The sequence below is a fragment of the Eschrichtius robustus genome, chromosome 12 (genome assembly GCF_028021215.1).
Source record: "Eschrichtius robustus isolate mEscRob2 chromosome 12, mEscRob2.pri, whole genome shotgun sequence".
In the NCBI taxonomy this organism is placed as follows: Eukaryota; Metazoa; Chordata; class Mammalia; order Artiodactyla; family Eschrichtiidae; genus Eschrichtius; species Eschrichtius robustus.
The window spans coordinates 78,619,691-78,639,291 of record NC_090835.1 but is presented as its reverse complement, the minus strand read 5'-3'; the positions used below and the strand labels follow the sequence as shown (position 1 = coordinate 78,639,291).

The window sequence follows — 19,601 nt, the reverse complement described above, 5'->3', positions numbered from 1 at the left end:
GAGAAGGTGACAAATTAAAAAATCATCAATGACATCACATTGTATATTGAATAATTATGGTTAAAATGTTTTGGTAGATTTTATTCACATAAAATTTTAAAAATCATAACAAAGTCATAACTATGAATTCAAGCAATATGGTCAAAATATATTTAACTTAAGGCACTACACACAAATTTCTTTAAAGCACACTCATGTCATTTATTTACATAGTATTTTAGGAATTTACAATAAATACACATTTCCCATCTCACCTTTGTCCTTCATTTGTAGCTTTATATACTCACAATGAAGTAAAAACCTCCAAGTAAAAGGTATTAAATGCAATTATCCTTAAAGCTTACCAGATATGGGCAAGAGAACGAAATACCCAAGAACAAGGCAAAGGTTTTTTTAATCCTTTAATGTTCCAAGTATCTATCAATTCTTATACCAAGCTTAATGGAACAATAACACAAAACCAGTGGTACAGAGCATTGAAATAGTTTTTATTCTATTGCTGTTTACCAGAAGAACTTGCACATTAATAATAGCAGCAGAACTGTCCCTACATTTACATAAGTAAATGTACTTATTCTGAATTCACTCACTGAATTAACAAACTTACTAAAAGGTTTTCCTATTACCTTTGAGTATTGTTGTCATAAACAGTTAAATCTTTCCTGGAGCCAAATACTTTCTACCACCCAGAAAACACAGAAGCATATTAGTCAATTATTTAACAAAATACACACCAAGTGAAAAAGGCTGGCTTTACTGAAATATTTTCTCAGTGTACTAGAGGGGTCATTGGCTTTAAGTGATCATTTTTAAAGATACAACTGAATTAACATAAAGTTCAATATAATAATATATAAACGTCTCTTCGATTAAATAAATACTCTTCTTGTCCCATCAACATATACATAAAACATTTACAATTTTAATCCAAGTTAGTATTTTGAGAATGGAATAAAGAACAAGACAAATAGGTCTTCTGTTCAAAGGGCTGAGACACTGATGGGGCGTCCCTTCCTATTCCATCCTCCATAAAATCCACTCACAGGTTGGATGCTATGGGCCGATTTCTGAAACTCGTAACTGCCGATCAAGCCAGTACAACCACTAAAGCTCACACCACTGCAAAGACCAAGCTCTCCTCAATTAGTATTTTAGACATTTCAAAAAAATGCTCACTGCTTTAACTGTGACTGTTCTCCTGTCCTTTTTTTTTTTTTTTTTAAAATGGAAATGGAAGTAGAAAGAAATTTTTCTATTATTTTGTTCAGATCAACTATTAACCTTTAGGATAACTTTTATGTGAGGCAAAAACATCAGAAATAAAATCTGTCAAAAAAGCAAAATGAGTCCTGGTGGTTTTATTTATTTATTATGCTGTTCTTAATACGGTCACCTACGACTGCATGCATGGACTATTCACGCAGGGTGTGGAAATGCTTCTCAAGAACCCCAGGTACAACAGGCACCAAATACCAGGATCAGGAGATCAGCAGTGACCACAGGATGAATTATATGTTTGATGACTGGCACCACTGTTCTTGACCACCACAGATAATCAGCATTTAAGTGGGCTGCATATTTACTGTAGATTATCTTTGTATCTGTAAAACAGTTCCCTAGTTTATTTTATATTGTCAAAACTTTAAAGATCGCACTAGTAATATTAATTGCTTGCCTCAGCTGCTGATGAATGGTTCTTGAACCCAGTTTTTCCTCTAATAGATGGAATCTCGTCTGCCATAATTCAGTTTCTTCCTACTAATTCTGATTGTTAGAAGATACCACTTAGCAAAGCTAGGATAACAGTTATTCACAACAAATCCTTCGCTCTAAACAAGTATGTTTTAAAAAATATGAGCAGAGTGGTTATTTCTATGAATCAAATATGGGAGAAAAAAGCAGAGGCAGCATTCAGGCTACTGAAGGTTAACAAGAGTCCTGAGAGTTTATTCAGCCACTTAACATATGATTCATGTAAAAGATCAAAAAATACTAAATTCCATTTTAAATTTAGCTACCCTATAGCCTAAAAAGTAAGGCATAAAATTCCCAAAGGTAAATAGAAAAATCTCTTTTCCTCATTCTGACCCAATCAAAACCAGATTTGTAGTCAGGTCATACATTTCTCGGCAGCATCTGGAGACCTCTGGTTACAAAAAACAACATGAGAAAGTTAAAAATGGTAACAAAAATTAATGAATTTTTAAAAATTATGATTTTACCTTGTGAGAAGAAAGTACACGAAAATGAAGTGCAATTATAACCTTTCCTGAGAGCTGGGTTCTATGGGGATGTGGGAGCCTGCCCCCAGGCCACTCACCTCCCACCACCTGCTGTAAGTCACACAAAATCTGTACACCCATACATGCAACACTCTGGCACGTACATACACACAACTAAATAACTTACACAAAGGCATTGAGTACAAAGTGAGAAAACCACTTTTCCCTATTTTCTTAATTTCTTCTTAGCAATACTCTTCAAAAGGTTTAACTTTTGAGGCTTCAATAGCTTAAGGGTCTTAACAAAGACACACTGGTGAAGAAGACTTAGGCTTTGTATCATGGGGTCTTTGCTTGTTTTTTATAATAGTTTTTCTTAAAATAATTTCTTCATATGCTAGATCTTTTCTGCCTGCTTGATCCATTTTAATTAACCATCACAGAGAATTTCCTACCTCAAGGGTTTACTTGGGATACAAACTCTATTAAAGGTACATATAAAAATATAGGAAACTTTTCCTTCCTGATACACAAAATCCACACATTTTATAAAGATTTCTGTTGTATAATTTACAAATGTAAAAATTTATTCAAAAAGCATACCCACTAAATTTTTGCATATTTTCATCTAAAGATGTGTCTAATCTTCATTGCAAAAAAAAGGCAAAGGCAGTATTTTTCTTAAAAAAAAACCTTTCTAGTTAGGGAAACAGTTGGTGTTAACTAATGATTTACTAGCAATTTTTTCTATGGTCAGAGTTTTATGTATTAGCTAATGCTGCAAAACAAAACACAAGGAAAAACAAAATAATTGTAGCATGCTTGGTCTAAGATCTTCGTCTTTCAAAGCATGCTTTTTCATAGTTGTAACACCATTCCTTGGGTGTGTCCTAATCACAGCCACTTTGTATAAACCCCAGCACATGTCACCCAATTAAAGGATCATCATCATCATCTTGTAGCTGAAGTCGGGAAAATGGCCGGGGTCCAGAGAGTCTATTCTGCATGATTATGATGAGGCAGGTCAGAGTGGTTAAGACCAAGAGCGCACCGATAACAATTCCTATGGCTTCTGGGAGATTAATGCACCACTGGTCCACTAACAAACACTTAGTATGGCCAAAGGTTCCATTATTGGGCTGTGGCTTTAATCCCAGGATGTGGCACATCATTGGATAAATATCCACAATGTTAATGGTGCTGTGTTGGTAGCCTTTGTGAAATGCAGGACCGTGGGCAGCTAGAAATGGATTCATACTAGGCAAAGAATTATCATAACCATGGTCACCTACTGGAGAAGAACAAGATGATGTTAGTAAATAAGAGCAGCTTTTCTACTACAAAATAACTTGCTTCTAGTGTAAATACACTGGATTCTTGCCAGTGTAATTCCCATTAAAATTCTGATTAGTTGGGCCAAACAGGTGCCAGAAGTAAAATTTTCTGTTTTCTTCAAGTCGGCCATGTCCCCTATTTCACACACACACTCCCCCTACCTTTTCCTGATCGGTCATGACCTCAGGCTTTAAAACTCTCTCTCAGCCTGATGTGCTTCTCTCTCAGTCCCAGCCCCACGTATTTCACCTGCCAGTGTCCAGCACTGTTTGCACAAGCCCACTGCAAACAGCACCGGTGATAAAAAGACTGGTCGGCCTGAGGGTCCTGAGTAACTGGGGAGAGCAGAAGTGAGTAAAGCCAGTGAGTGGCAAGGAAGTGAGCCTGCAGCCGGACCTATGTCAGCTGCTCCCGGACAAGACATAGGATGTGGAATACACCACTGGTCTGCTGACAGCTAATGGACGCCCCAACATCTGGAGGGCCAGGGGACTGAGCACGTAACAGAAGGGATTCTTGCCTTGAATGGGAAGTCTAACCTGGTGACTCCAACTTGTAACTCCAGTAAAAGTCTAACTCAAAGAGAAACCTGATGGTCCCTGATATCACTCCAATACCAGATTCTCAAGTTTTCGCTTTATTTTTTAAAATATTGCCTTTTAATGCAGACCAGTTACATTTAATAAGCTCCTACTTCCATATGAAGTGCAGGTGACTAAGTAGTGAGTGTATCAGTGTTACATATTCTTTAATCGTATGTTTGAAATATTTCATAATAAAAACAATTCACGTGATCAATACAATAAGAAGCACAATATAACATATATAGGTATTATGATTTCAGTAATATAAATGAATATGATTATAATGTGAATAATATAAACCATATGATTTAATAATAAAAATATGCATTTGTATGTAACAGAGAAAAAGATTAGAAGGAGGAAACGCCCACAATTAACATCTGTCTGTACTTCTGATTTGAAGGATTATGGATAGTTTTCGTTCTCTTTTCTGTATTTTCCAAGTTCTCAATCATTAGTATACAACATAAGTATCAATAATATATAAACTCTAATGGCCCTCAGTCTTATCCTTGCCTGATGCGTCTGAACTGCTATAGATCAGGGATCTGCAGACTACAGCACCTGGCCAAATTTAGCCCTCCGCCTGTTTCTGTAAAGGAAGCTTCATTGGAACACCGCGTGTCAGTTTGTTTACGTGTTGCCTGTGGCTGCTTTCCCACTATAAAGGTAGGATTGAATAGTTGAGACAGAGACCAGCTGGCCCACAAAGCCTAAAATGTTTACTATTTGGCTTTTTACAGAAAAATTTTCTGACCCCTGCTATGGTTTACAAAATCAGATTTTTGAAAAATGTACTTGAATTGAATTTACCGTATGGGTAAAAACCTGTAATTCTCCCCTATACATTTCTTCAGTTTGAGGAGAGATTTTGATCCATCTGTTTTGTTTACTTGGTCGATTTTTGTTTGCATACTTTCTGGTTCTTGCCCAGTGTTCTAACTAGCTGTAGCACTCAGGTAAACAATTTCATCACTGGGGAAAGACTTAAGGTTACTTGGACAAATTTTTTTTTTTTTAACACAAAAAAAGAAAAAAGAATTTGGACTAGCTAATCTCTCCCCCTTTACTTTGTTTCTTGACTTCTCTCTCTTTTATTTTGTTTCTTTACTACTCTCTTATTTTTACAAATCAAGAGAACCAGCCTTGAAAGTTACTGACAGTAACTGCAGTTTTTGTAAAAAAGTAAAACTACTCCTTCATCCTTAAGATGACCCAACCTTCTATTCTAAGGATGAAACTGTGGTTTCTAAAAATTGCTCTCCGATGAAAACCTGAGAATCACCTAGTTGAAAATCAAAGTAATTATACTGTGTGAACATCTCTAAATCAAAGTATCCTGTTAATGGAACAATGTCACAATGTGTGATTTATCCCTAGGATACAAAAGAAAAATTCTAAATAAATACTTACATTTTGGTGATGATTTATTTAGCACAATTGTCCAGCCTTCATCAGCAACCAAAATAATAGGTTGAATTCGATCATTATGTTGGTAATGAAACCTGGCAGGAATGTCTTCTTTGAGATAAACATTCATGTGAGGGTCACAGATTTTCAGTTTGTTATAAACCTTTGTTCTGTCTGGAAGAAAAGGAAACAGCAAAGGAAAAAGGTCATGTTGACTGATAAGGAAAAAATATTTCTAACTAGAATAACTGGAAATAAGTCCTGAACAATGTTATCTATTAAAGTCCTTTAATCATTAAAAAAACAGAGCAATAATAATGATGTAACAGTGCTGGGGACACACACACACACACACACCCCTTTCCAAGCATTCACATATCTCTCTTTTCATTTTGTGATTATCCCTGGTGGACTTTTATACAAAGAGGACAAATTTCACATCTAGCTTCCTAAGTAAATATAAACTAATTACATATTACTGCTAATTACTAACTCTAAGATCAGTAGACGAAAGGTATATCTCACACAAAAGTCCAAGATGTTTTTTAAGGATAAAAATTTCCTTTTTCCATTAGTGTGAATAAGTAAGAAATACATCAACAAGGACCTACTGTATAGCACAGGGAAGTATATTCAATATCTTGTAATAACCTATAATGGAAAAGAATCTGAAAAAGAATATATATATATATATATATATATATATATATATATATATATATATATATGTAAAACTGCATTTCCTTGCTGTACACCAGAAACCTTATAAATCAACTATACTTCAATAAAAAAATAAAAATTAAAAAAAAGAAATACATCAAAAAGCAAGGAGGGACTTCCCTGGTGGCGCAGTGGTTGGGAATCCGCCTGCCAATGCAGGGGACACGGGTTCAGAGCCCTGGTCTGGGAAGACCTCACATGCCGCGGAGCAACTAAGCCTGTGCGCCACAACTACTGAGCCTGCGCTCTAGAGCCCGCGAGCCACAACTACTGAGCCCGCGTGTCACAACTACTGAGCCCACGTGCCTAGAGCCCGTGCTTCGCAACAAGAGAAGACACTGCAATGAGAAGCCTGTGCACCGCAACAAAGAGTAGCCCCCACTCGCCGCAACTAGAGAAAGCCTGTGCGCAGCAACGAAGACCCAACGCAGCCAAAAATAAATTAATTAATTAACTTAAAAAAAAAAAAGCAAAGAAATAATCCGTTTGAACCTGAACCTTAAGCTAATCGCCTAAAAACTTACACATCGGGAAAAACATAATCCCACTCTGAGTGAGTATAGGAGTGTACGGCTGTGAACTATAAAAAGTCTGAGCTTCATTCTTTTACAAAACCCTTCCTCCTCAATCAACTGCCCCATTCAAATATTCCTTGGCTAAAAGTTTACTTACTTATTTTGGGAAGTATTGCAGCAACTGGGGTCAAGTCTATAAGAGTGTAGTCTGAGGGGTCGACGCAGTGATCCAAGTTTATCAGCCTGTCCTTAGAACACTGGGTCATCCCATGATCACTTGTAATGATCACATTAAGATCTTCCCACAGTCCTAACACCTTGAGTTTGTGAACTAGCTCACCGATATGGTCATCTATTTCTTTCAACACTCGGCGCATGTTTTCTTTATCTTCAGGGCCGTATTTGTGGCCACTTGCGTCTGGTTCTTCCCAATAGAGTGTTGCAAAGGTGACGGGTGGGTTCGAATTGCTCAGCCACGTGGAGACATTACTGAGTCTCTCCTCAAATGACACTGAGGGGTTGTAATTCATGAAGTAGGAAGGTGTGGTATTGTGAATGGGCACGTCAGTACCAGGCCACATAGCAGCAGCACTTGATCTGTTTTCCTGAAGCTGATTGGTCACCCAAATAGGGACTGCCTCATTCCACCAAAAAGGATCCTTGTCATCAATGTCAGAAAAATGTTTCTTTGTGATGACATCATACATGGAATTAGCCACAATGCCATGGCTTTCTTCATACAGGCCTGTCACGATGCTGTAGTGGTTTGGAAATGTTTTTGTGATAAAGACATTTTTAACCTGCTCTACCAAGACACCTTCTTTGATAAAATTCTGGAGATGAGGAAATTCATAGTTGTGTAGATAGTCAGCTCTGAAGCCATCAAAGGATACCAGTAGTAACTTGGGTGGCAAAGTACAGGAAGAGTTCCCTCTACAACCAGTTATAAGTCCAGAAAACAAAAATATCAGCAATAACTTCATAGTGAACATGCTGAAGAAGGGCAGTCAGGGTTCCTAAAACATAAAAACACAATACATAAGTAGTAATGCTATTTGAGTTGGATTAGGTTTCAAAAGTTTAGTCATCAGGAGAAGAAAACCAACATTTATAAACTTTTTATACACCAGCTTTACCTACATCAACTTGAAAATTAAATAACGTCACTTACTGAAAGATAACTGAATAAAGTGGGAAAAAATAAAAATTGCCTTTACTTGTCCAATTATATGTCCTGCCCCGTTTTTCATGCTCCAAAGGGGATATGGGCCATTCTTATGCTCCATACAAATTGGCTGCCTTGTTTGTTTGCAGCAGCAAAAGTTATTCTAAAGGTTTAATAAGAACAAATGAAGAAACAAAAACAATCCTTTTGCACAAAATAGAAATAACGCCAAGCTTTCAGAGGCTCCAGAGAGGGCAATTATTTTTCTAATTTAATGACTGGTACCCTATAGCTCCTTTTAATCCACAGAAATAGGGGGTGGAACCTCTACCATACTGGCTCATCATCAGTTCCTGCTGAAAAATACTGGCATGAAAAAGGGGAGTAAGTAATAAATATTACTTGAGAAAAAGGTCCCACCTCAATCTGAACCTGCCCAATATTCACAGGAGGCTGACAAACAGACAAAGCCTACAGGAACTTGGATGCCACGGTAATTTCTGAAGAAATGCAACAGCTGTTGAAATGCATTTCATCACCACATCCCTTTTAAACTTCCTTTTTACTGTCAAAGACATACAGTTGGCCCTCCATATCCACGGGTTTTACATCCATGGATTCAACCAACCGTGGATGGAAAATCCAGAGGGCTGACTGTATTCATGTACTATGCCATTTTATATAAGAGTCTTGAGCATCTGCGGATTTTGGTATCTGCTGGGGCTCCTGGAACCAATCTCCCTGCGGATAATGAGGGACCACTGTAACTATCCTGCCTAACACTCTAGGCTCAGAGCGCTCCCTGATTTTTTTGGTTCTTTTTTAACAATCTACTGATTACAAAAAAAACAGATTTCCCCAAACAAATCTCCCTGCCTTCAGACTCTATCTTCTTTGGTTCCTAAGAAAATAGGATATGTAATTTAGGTAGAGTGAGTCTCCACTGTTGCCGTACTTCTTTTTTTATTATTTTTAAATTTTTTTGCCATGCCAAGAAGCCTGTGGGATCTTAGTTCCCTGACCAGGGATTGAACCTGTGCCCTCTGCATTGGAAGTGCAGAGTCTTAACCACTGGACTGCCAGGTAAGTCCCCTGCCACACTTCTTCAAGTCCCCAGTGCCTCCTGTCCGGAGCCCTTCCATCTCTTAACTGACCTTCCTACCTCGATCACCTTCCCCTTACTCACCCAACATCCGCTCCCAACTTAACCTTCCCAGGAATAGCCCTGTCCATGACACTTCCTTAATAAAATCAGTATTCAAAGTCCCCCTGCTTATACAGAAACACCTCTGCCTGGCATTCAAGTCCCTCCATTACCCAGGCACAACCCACGTGCAAATTACTGTGAAACAGTTACAGAAATCATGGCCAACCTTAATTCCCTTTTACCACACATTGCTGTCACAGTCTGTCTGAGATGCACTACAGAGACAATAATCATTTATCTAGGTGACCTATAGGTGACCTATAGCAGCTCTTCAGTAATAATTTGTGCTTCCAAACCTCTTAAAGTTACTTTCTACACATGAATTCTTTGCCCAAATACTCTCTTAGGTCAATAAAAAAAAAAATCATTCAATAAATAATATAGCTAAAGTCTATAACACCAAAATTTATGTCTGTGCCATTTTTCAGAGGACAAGGGCTTTATACTTTTCAAACATAAAATACTCAAAATAGGGGCATAAATAATCAAAACAATGAATCTGGCTGTCATCTTGGAAGAACAAAGACGAGCTTGAATGAACTCTGTTCTACAACACCACAATTTCTTGTAATGCTGCGCTTGAGACCCATACATCATAAAGTATTGTTTTTAAAACTAAGCCCTTTGAGGAATCATGTCACAGTATGTCTAAAACTTTTCCAGTGGAGTTTCTCTGAGAGCAGAGGGGTGCCGAGACAACTGTGTATCCACATGCAAAAGAATGAATTTGGACCCCTCAGCTCATACTATGTACAAAAATAAACTCAAAATGACCAAGATTAAGAGCTAAAACTATAAAACTCTTAGCAGAAAATATAGGAATAAGTCTTCATGACCTTGAGTTAGGCAAAGCCTTCTAAGATACAGCACCAAAAGCACAAGTGACGAAAGTCATAAATAAATAAACTGGACTTCACCAAAATTGAAAGCTTTTACGTTTCAAAGGACATCATGGAGAGAAAAGAAAACCCACAGAACGGGAGACAATATCTGCAAATCATATATCTGATAAAGGATTTATATCTAGAATATATAAAGAACTGTAACAACTCAATAATAAAAGTTAAATAATCCAATTAAAAAATGAGCAAAGGATCTGAAAAGATATTTCTCCAGATATAGAGATGGCAAATAAGCACATGAAAATATGTTCAACATCATTAGTCATCAGGGAAATACAAATCAAAACCACAGTGAGATACCCCTTCACACCCACTAGGATGGATATAATAAAAAAGATAATAACAAGTGTTGGCAAGGATGTAGAGAAACTAGAACTTTTATACACTGCTGGTGAGAATGAAAATGGTACAGGCACTTGGAAAACATTCTGGTAGTTCTTCAAAAGTTTAAACAGAGTTACCGTACGACCCAGAAAATCTACTAGTAGGCATATGCCTCAGAGAAATTAAAACACATGTCAACGATAAAACTTGTACACATATGATCACAGCAGCATTATCTGTAAGAGCCATGAACTGGAAACATCTCAAATGTCCTTAAGTGATAAATGGATAAGATGTGGTATATCCACACAATGGAATATTATTTGGCAATAAAAAGGAATGAAGTGCAAATATATGTTATAACTTGGATAAACCTTTGAAACATTGTGCTAAGTAAAAAAAGGCAGTCACAAAAGATCACTTATTGTATGATTCTATTTAGATGAAATGCCTAGATAGGCAAATCTATAGAGATGGAAAGTATATTAGATTTGTCTGGAGCAAGGGGTTGAAGAGAAATGAGGAGTAAATGCTAATGGGTATGCGGTTTCTTTTTGGGGTGATGAAAATGTTCTCAAATTGACTGTGGTGATGGTTGCACAATTCGTAAAACTGTACACTTTAAATGAGTAAACTAGACAGTATGTGAATTTTACCTCAGTAAAACCATTATATTAAAAAAAAGAGTAGAGAGAAATGAAATTGTAATCTTAAAAGCATCTGGATTGTCCTGCCACAAAACAGGAAACATCTCTGATGTTTCATCTTACCTCAAAAATTATGTGAAATGTGTACTCTATACCACAGACCTGAGTTTTTTAACGTGAATGTGTTTTACCCCATTTCCCACGTGCAAAACAATAAAACAAAAACCTGTGTCTGCCCCTCTCTCACACAAAATACATACAAATCAAAATCTTTCTTCCCCAAATCTTGAGTGAATAGGAGGGTCAAGGCACATGTGCTGTTTACCCTGGGGTTCACTAACCCCTTAGCACACTGCTGGATTCTTGTCCTCAGACTTAGAAGCACAGACAAAGTGGAAAGATTAGAGGCTCTGAAATCAGAAGGATCCCAGAACTTGAGCTCACATTTAGTAGAGGAGCGACTGTGGGCAGATCTACCAGCTTCAGTTTCTGTGTTTGTAAAATGCGGATACATAAAGTGTTAAACAGTAGGCCCTCAAATTTAGTTTCTTTTTTATCCACAGTTACAAAGCCGTTACGTCAGGAAAAAAGTCTGTACTGTGACAGGCGGAATGATACTATTGTGAAACTATAAAGTAGTTAGAAATAATTTAGTCTAACCTCTTCTTTGTACACAGGATGAAGATGAAGTCCCTGGATTGGCCAAACTCAGGAAGCAATTCGTAGCCTTACTGTCTGTACTCTTACTAATTTCAGGTCCTTAACAAGTTTATAAGTCTAGTAACAGCGAGTTTACAAGTCTAGTTTTAATCTCCAAACTATGAACGGAACTTTTCCTGCTTTCATTAGTGGTGCCTGTATCTATGTCTACTGCATTCTGTTTCATTCCAACAGGAGTGTTAAGCTATAAACAAAACACCAGTGAGAAGTTCTCAGGTATTTCCAAGGAATAAAAAAAATCACTAATTGCTATATTACAAAGCACTGGGAGAAATTCTGTAATTTTTCAAACCAAAAAGATATCAAAGGGAAGGAAAAAAAGCAGAGTCACCGGAACTACACTCAGATAATCCCAACAGAAGTTGTGTGTAGTTTTCTTCAATTCAGGGGCCAAAACACACTCTGCCTCATCTGGGATGACTTTCTTACTTGGATGAAATGTATCTCGGGCAATTCTCACTGGCATTCTTAGCTGAAGTTGGGTGAGTGTGACAGTTAAAGGATATGGTGAGAGCTATTTGCCACCATTAGCATGCCAGCTGCTCTGTAATACAAAAGCCTTATTCTAAACACTTCACAAATACTATTTATAATGAAACTCTTATACAGCTTCAAAATAAAAGAAAAATAAAATAGCATTGTCTAGGCACATAGATAACATTGGTGATTTTCCCTAGATTATTATTATTAATTTTCTTGATATTCTAAAGAAAAACTAAAACTACTCTCTGAAAGACTCTATTTCTTAACAACTCTAGGATTCTAAAGTATTCTTCAATTTTCCAGCACATACAAACTTTTCCGGCATCTTCAAAACAGCTACACTTAATCTTACTTTCTACATATATTATTTCTTTCTACAAAATAACTCCTTGTGTACTTCTTCTGTGTTCATCAAATTTCTCCCAAATTATATTTTGTAGCTAATTTAAAAGCAAGGAGGAGATATTTATATTTTATATATTTTAGTTATAAAATATCTCCTCCCTGCTTTTAAAGTCGTTTAATTTCCTTAAAATAGCTTGGAACAACCTCTGGAAAAAAGGAAGAAAGAAAAGAAAACCGGAATATTAAAAGGAGCAGTTGACTTCCTATAGTACTGGCAAGGTTTCCGGCTTGGGTCCACCAGATGGCCTGGTGGTTAAAGAAAAAACCCTAGTGGAGTCAAGGCTGGTATAAACCTGAATCTGCTCGTGGTCACTAGCTGTGCTTCACGTCTCTGAGCAGGACTTTCCCCATCTGTATAATGGGACGCTGTGATCTCACAGGGTTGCAGTGCCCAGAAAAGGAAGCGTTGTTTGTAAAATGCTTAACACAGTGTCCGGCCGATAAAAAGCACTTCAGTGTTACCTTTCTTGTTAGGTTTTCTAGGAAATCGTTTTAAAATTTGCCTGTGTCACTCCCATCAACTCTAATCGAATACTCACGCGGAGGCAGGTCGATCGATACCTTGGACCGTGTTCCTGTAAAATCAAACGCCCGCCCCGCCGGCCCCGCCCCCTCGGCCTCCACCTCTGTCCCGCCACCGCCCCCCGCCTCCACCCCATACCCCACCGCCCGCCCAGGCCGCGCCTACCTGCTCAGTTTCCTTTCCTCTTCCCACCCCGCCCTCCGCCGCCCCCAGCCAGGTACCTCCCGGCCGCTCCGGGGTCCCTCGCGGCTGTCCGCTAGGGGGATGTGTGTGTGTGTGTGTGTCTGTATCAAGGGTAGGGGATCTCACCACCTCTATTTTCAAAGCCCCTAGTGGACGGGGGAGGGGGTGGCATTTCCCTCCGGAACGCCGGGCACGCTAGGGTCACACTCACCCGCTGCCGCCGCTTCTCTGCAGCGCGCGGAACCCGGCGCGCGCGGAACCCGGCGCTCCGGGGTCTTGGGAGCGACGGAGACCTGAAGGCGCAGGAGCCAGACCGAGCTCTTCCTGAGGCGCCTGCGCACTACTGGGCGCCCCCCGCTGTTAACAGCCCCTTTCTCCCTGAGCTCCGCGCTACCCGAGGTGCTCCGAGGGTGCTCCGCTGCCCAGCGCGCGACTGCGGAACAGTTTTACTGCTCGCGGCGACTCAGCGGGCGACGGAGTGTGAGACATGTCCTCGGAATGGACACCTCAGCCGCGGTCGATGTAACTCCCTTTCCGATTGGTTGGATTCAGGTACAACCTGGAGACAGAGGCCTTGGGGGGATAGAATTGGATCTAGTAGGAGAGGTTCGTTTCACTCTCCTGCCACGCCCCATTTTCTAGCGTCCCAGGGCTGGGTGCCCTTCACGGGACCTGAAACACAGCGAGCCCCTGAAAGGGCACCTGGCTATTGCCAGCCTCAGGCTTACTGCCATTCTCAGTTCGCCCCTAGTTAACATGCATCTTGCGGTAAGGTGTCTGCAGGAAAAGCGACTTTGGCAGCCCCAGGGCCCAGCACGAGTCTAGAGCAGCTTTAGCCAGTTCTAGTTAGTTGGGATAAATACAGTGTGGCTCTACCAAAGCAGTATGTGTCCGTGTTGCTGGAGAAGTGATCACCGTATTACACGCGAATTGAGTACTAGGCAGTTTATGAGTAAGGTTGCAAGAAATACAGAAACACGGTCCTTGCAGTAGGGAACTAGGAATGGCTACCAGCTGAGAAATGGGCGTTTCTTTTTAACACATGCGTGTGGATCTGGAGCTTTAGTGTATAGCCATTACCAAGACCCCAGAGTCTGGAAGCAGCTGCAGAGACAATTTGGGGCTGGATATTTTCTGTTGATTATTAGTTTGTACCTTCAGAAGTTAATTCCAGTCTCAAAGCTCAAGGCTGGCCTGTGCACTGGTGAATTGGGGCATCTTAGATCCGTGGGCTGCCAGCGCTGGAAGGAGTGGCAGAGGCCACGTTGACCAGTCCCTACGATCTGCCAGACCTGAGTTTGAATCCTCACTCAGCAGCTGAGCAATCTTGGGCCAGTCTCTCCACCTGTTTGAGCCTCCATGTCCTCATCTGCAACACAGGCCCTCTTACAGTACTAGCCTCTTCGGGTTATTATCAAAAAATGAGATAAAACAAGTAGAGTACTCAGCACACGTGCTGTCAGTGATTGTTATTGCTATGACCAGAAAAATGTTCCTCAACGTGAACAATGGTCAGGGGAAAGCTGAGCTCTGGGGGAAATTACATGACATACAACTGAGTTAAATTTAAACGTCCTGGCATTTGGGGCATAAGATTATGCATGTCCTGTTTGTTCATTCACTGGGTGCATGACTGCATAAAGAGTAGACAGAAACTGGCTGCCGTGTAGGTCAGGTGGTGATGGAGACAGCAGCTGGATGTGCATCAGGAGAGAAGGGCTCCCTTCATTCACTGTCCCTGCCCCTGCCCATGTGACTGGGTCAGATCAGGGAGTCCTATGCAGCCTGGTCTCCTCTGTAAGATAATGTGGTCAAGAGCAGAGAGACAGAATGATTCATAAGGATCTTTTTGTGCCAAGCATCTGTTATCCTACAAATATTTACTGTGTCAACCACAAATGAAAACCTATTTCAGATGCTTAAATAATAAGGATATTTCTCATCTCACAAAACAGGAAGTCCAGAGGTAGGGCAGGCTTCAGAACTGGTTGAATTAGCAGCTCAACAATGTCACCATGTCCTGAGTTCTTTCTTTTTTTTTTTTTTTTTTAACATCTTTATTGGAGTATAATTGCTTTACAATGGTGTGTTAGTTTCTGCTTTATAACAAAGTGAATCAGTTATACATATACAGTCCTGAGTTCTTTCTAACTCCTCACGGAGCTATTAACAGAATTGGCCTCTGGTTCCTCTAGTGGTAAAGGTAACAGTAGCAGCAGGGATCGTATGATTCATTTTTCACTTCCTCTGGGCGATGGACGTGACTTCTAGGTTTTTTTGTTTTTTGTGTTTGGCTCCAGCAACTATCTCCTTCAATCACTCTAGAATTGTGTCATATGCCCAAACCTAAGCCAGCATATGAAATTCAGCGGACCAATTCAGTCTGCACTTCGAGCTGAGTTCTCTTTCCCAAACTGCACTTCTTCTGTCAATGGAAGTGAGGTGTAGTGGGTGCTGGGAAGGCCACCAGAGAGTCCACTATAGGGTCATTGGAGGCATTTAATGATAATAAAAGAAAACATAACAGTAACAAATTCTCCATTTCCAATGTGATTTTTTTGATATATTGCTTTATATAGATAGACAAAATTATAACATTCATTTATAATTTTCTTTCAGCTCAGCTTTTGAAAAAGGAATTTCATATAAATCTTAGAAATAGGGATGAAATTTAAACCCATTTTTGTGTTGGAGATTGAAATGAACTAGGAGCTATAGTCTAAATCCATCATGTACAAATGAATGTGGTGCCCCCGAGAGAACTGACCTGGCTAAATTCACACAAACTAATTACAACTAGAGTCTTTGCCTCCATGGCCAATGTCAAGTTTGGAAGCGGCATGTTAGAGGGAGTATCTTTTTCCCCCCATTAAGTAGGCTCAAGACTTAGCATTTATTCATTAGTGTAAAATATTTTAAATGTTTTATCCTATTTTCAAAATCAACGACATAGCTCTTCATGCAGTTATTTTTCTTTTAAACTCCTAATTGTGATGCATCACTCATTGCTGGCAGGAATGGGTCAGAAGCTAGAAATTACAGGAAAAAAGTTTCACAAGAAAAGTCACACCCTGCCCCAAGAAAAACAATTCCTGTCCACTGCTCGGTCTAGTTTAACGACAAAACTGAAACTAGTGAATCAGATTTCAAGTCGCAAGGAATATATTTTAAGTTTCACTTTTTAATATATATTAGATGTTAATGTAAAGAAAACATAATAGAGGTTTTCTCTTAAATATGATGGGGAAAGGACCTTAGGAATCATAGTACTTTAATAATTTTGAAAGTTTAACACAAACTCTGCACCCACCCCATTTTCAGCAAGATTGCATTTGAATAATCTCAATCAAATAAGACTGTAAACTATTTTAAATGCTCCTGTTAAAAGTGATCCTGTATTATCCATCATGAACTACTTAGTGTTAGACATTCTTCTCTCTACAGGAATTTTTTTTTTAATTTATTTTTGGCTGTGTTGGGTCTTCGTTTCTGTGCGCGGGCTTTCTCTAGTTGCGGCGAGCGGGGCCCACTCTTCATCGCGGTGCGCGGGCCTCTCACTATCGTGGCCCTCTCACTATCGTGGCCTCTCTTGTTGCGGAGCACAGGCTCCAGACGCGCAGGCTCAGTAGTTGTGGCTCACGGGCCCAGTTGCTCCGCGGCATGTGGGATCTTCCCAGACCAGGGCTCGAACCCGTGTCCCCTGCATTGGCAGGCAGAGTCTCAACCACTGCGCCACCAGGGAAGCCCAGGAATTTTTAAAAGTATTGAATAAAGTTGTGCCAGAAATAGTAGAAATTCTTTTGAGGCCTTCCTATGTGGAAGGCAGTGTGCTAAATTTTAGGAAAGATGCAAAAATAAGTAAGATTCAATCCCTGTCCTCAAGGTACCTCTAATCCAGAAAGGCACATGGAGAAGATATTACTTTGTTACTTGGCCTTCCCAGAATCCATTTCCCCTTCTGGGGGTTCCTCCAGAAAACCATCCCACCTTCACTCCTAGTCGCTAGAGTCTTAAGGGGCTGACAACACTCCCCTCTGCTCTGGCATGGACTTCTTTAGGGCAAATTTTGACCTAAATTGAGGGGTTTCCTGGGGCATGGGACTTCTAGTACCGAAACCAGAAAAGTCTCAGGCAAATTGCGATGAGCTGGTCACACTTACTCTGACCCAAGCCTGGCCTGTTAGAGCGAATTCTGCTTCCTTGACCACAGGAATTAGTTCCGTGATGGGTGGTGGGGACACGCCCCAGGCCAGACTAAAAAGTTTCAATCCTGAAACGTTTGTTGAAACAATTGAGAGTCAGTCTTTCAGCAGGAGCAGCTAAATAAGTAGAATACAGGCATCCCTCGTTTTACTGCCCTTCACAGATATTGTGTTTTTTAACACATTGAAGGTTTGTGGCAACCCTGCGTTGAGCAACTCTATCAGCACCATTTTCCCAACAGCATTTGCTCACTTCGTATCTCTGTGTCACATTTCGGTAATTCTTACAGTATTTCAAACTTTTAAATCATGATTATATTTGTTATGGTGATCTGTGATCAGTGACCTTTGATGTTACTCTTGTAATTGTTTGGGGGCACCACAGACTGCTCCCATGTACGACAGCACATTCAATCAGCAAAAGGTGTGTGTGTTCTGACTGCTCTACTGACCAGCTGTTCCCCCATCTCTCTTCCCCTCCTCATGCCTCCATATTCCCTGAGACACAACAATATTGAAATTAGGCTAATTAATAACCCTACAGTGGCCTCTTGAGTGTTCAAATGAAAGGAGGATTCCCACGTCCTTCACTTTAAATCAGAAGCTAGAAATGATTAAGCTCAGTAAGGAAGGCACGCTGAAAACCAAGGTAGGCTGAAAGGTAGGCCTCTTGTGCCAAACAGCCAAGGTGTGAAAGCAAAGGAAAAGTTCTTAAAGGAAATTAAAAGTGCTGCTCCAGTGAACACATGAATGATAAGAAAGTGAAATAGCCTTAACGGTGATACGGAAAAAGTGTTAGTGGTCTGGATAGAAGATTAAACCAGCCACAGCATTCCCTTAAACCAAAGCCTGATCCAGAGCAAGGCCCTAACTCTGTTCAATTCTGTGAAAGCTAAGAGAGATAAGGAAGCTGCAGAAGAAATGTTTGAAGCTAGCAGGCCTGGTTCGTGAGGTTTAAGGAAAGAATCTTTTTCCATAACATAAAAGTGCAAGGTGAAGCAGCAAGTAGTGATGTAGAAGCTGCAGCAAGTTGCCCAGAAGATCTAGCTAAGATAATTAACAAAGGTGGTTACACTAAACAACAGATGTTCAATGTAAATGCAACAGCCTTCTATTGAAAGAAGATGCCATCTAGGACTTTAATAGCTAGAAAGGAGAAGTCAATGCCTGACTTCAAAACTTCAAAGGACAGGCTGACTTTCTTGCTAGGGGCTAATGCCGCTGGTGACTTTAAGTTGAAGCCAGAGCTCATTTACCATTCCAAAAATCCTAGGGCCCTTCAGAATTATGCAAAATCTACTCTGCCTGAGCTCTATAAATCGAACAGCAAAACCTGGATGATAGCACATCTGTTAAAAATATGGTTTACTGTATATCTTAAGCCTACTGTTGAGAGCAACTGCTCAGGAAGAAATATTTCTTTCAAAATATTCCTACTTATTGATAATGAAGTGAATGAAGGGAGCTCTTGTCTCCTGATGCACATCCAGCTGCTGTCTCCATCACCACCTGACCTATACGGCAGCCAGTTCTGTCTCCTATTTAAGCAGTCTTGTACCCAGTGAATGAACAAACAGGACATGCATAATCTTATGCCCCAAATGCCAGGACGTTTAAATTTAACTCAGTTGTATGTCATGTAATTTCCCCCAGAGCTCAGCTTTCCCCTGACCATTGTTCACGTTGAGGAACATTTTTCTGGTCATAGCAATAACAACCACTGACACTTAGCACGTGTGCTGAGTACTTTACTCGTTTTATCTCATTTTTTGATAATAACCCGAAGAGGCTAGTACTGTAAGAGGGCCTGTGTTGCAGATGAGGACATGGAGGCTCAAACAGGTGGAGAGACTGGCCCAAGATGGCTCAGCTGCTGAGTGAGGATTCAAACTCAGGCCTGGCAGATCGTAGGGACTGGACAGCGTGGCCTCTGCCACTCCTTCCAGCGCTGGCAGGCCACGGATCTAAGATGCCCCAATTCACCAGTGCACAGGCCAGCCTTGAGCTTTGAGACTGGAATTAACTTCTGAAGGTACAAACTAATAATCAACAGA

General features: G+C 40.1%; 1 protein-coding gene across 5 annotated transcripts; it reads right to left on the bottom strand.

The window, feature by feature from the left end:
• Nucleotides 1-167: 167 nt before the first annotated feature.
• ENPP4 (ectonucleotide pyrophosphatase/phosphodiesterase 4) lies at nt 168-13,780 on the bottom strand. 5 transcript variants are annotated; one of them, XM_068558327.1, is made up of 4 exons: nt 13,557-13,779; nt 6,944-7,802; nt 5,555-5,725; nt 168-3,510 (listed from the first exon to the last, which is right to left on the bottom strand). In XM_068558327.1, the coding sequence occupies exons 2-4, from the start codon at nt 7,776-7,778 to the stop codon at nt 3,149-3,151; spliced, it is 1,368 nt and encodes a 455-aa protein (XP_068414428.1). In that variant the 5' UTR covers nt 7,779-7,802; nt 13,557-13,779; the 3' UTR covers nt 168-3,148. The 5 variants fall into 5 exon arrangements, with proteins under 5 accessions (XP_068414428.1, XP_068414425.1, XP_068414427.1 ...); XM_068558324.1 differs by having other exon boundaries at nt 168-3,513; nt 13,557-13,778; XM_068558326.1 differs by lacking the exon at nt 13,557-13,779 and adding an exon at nt 13,384-13,527 and having other exon boundaries at nt 168-3,513.
• Between the last annotated feature and the right edge of the window lie 5,821 nt (nt 13,781-19,601).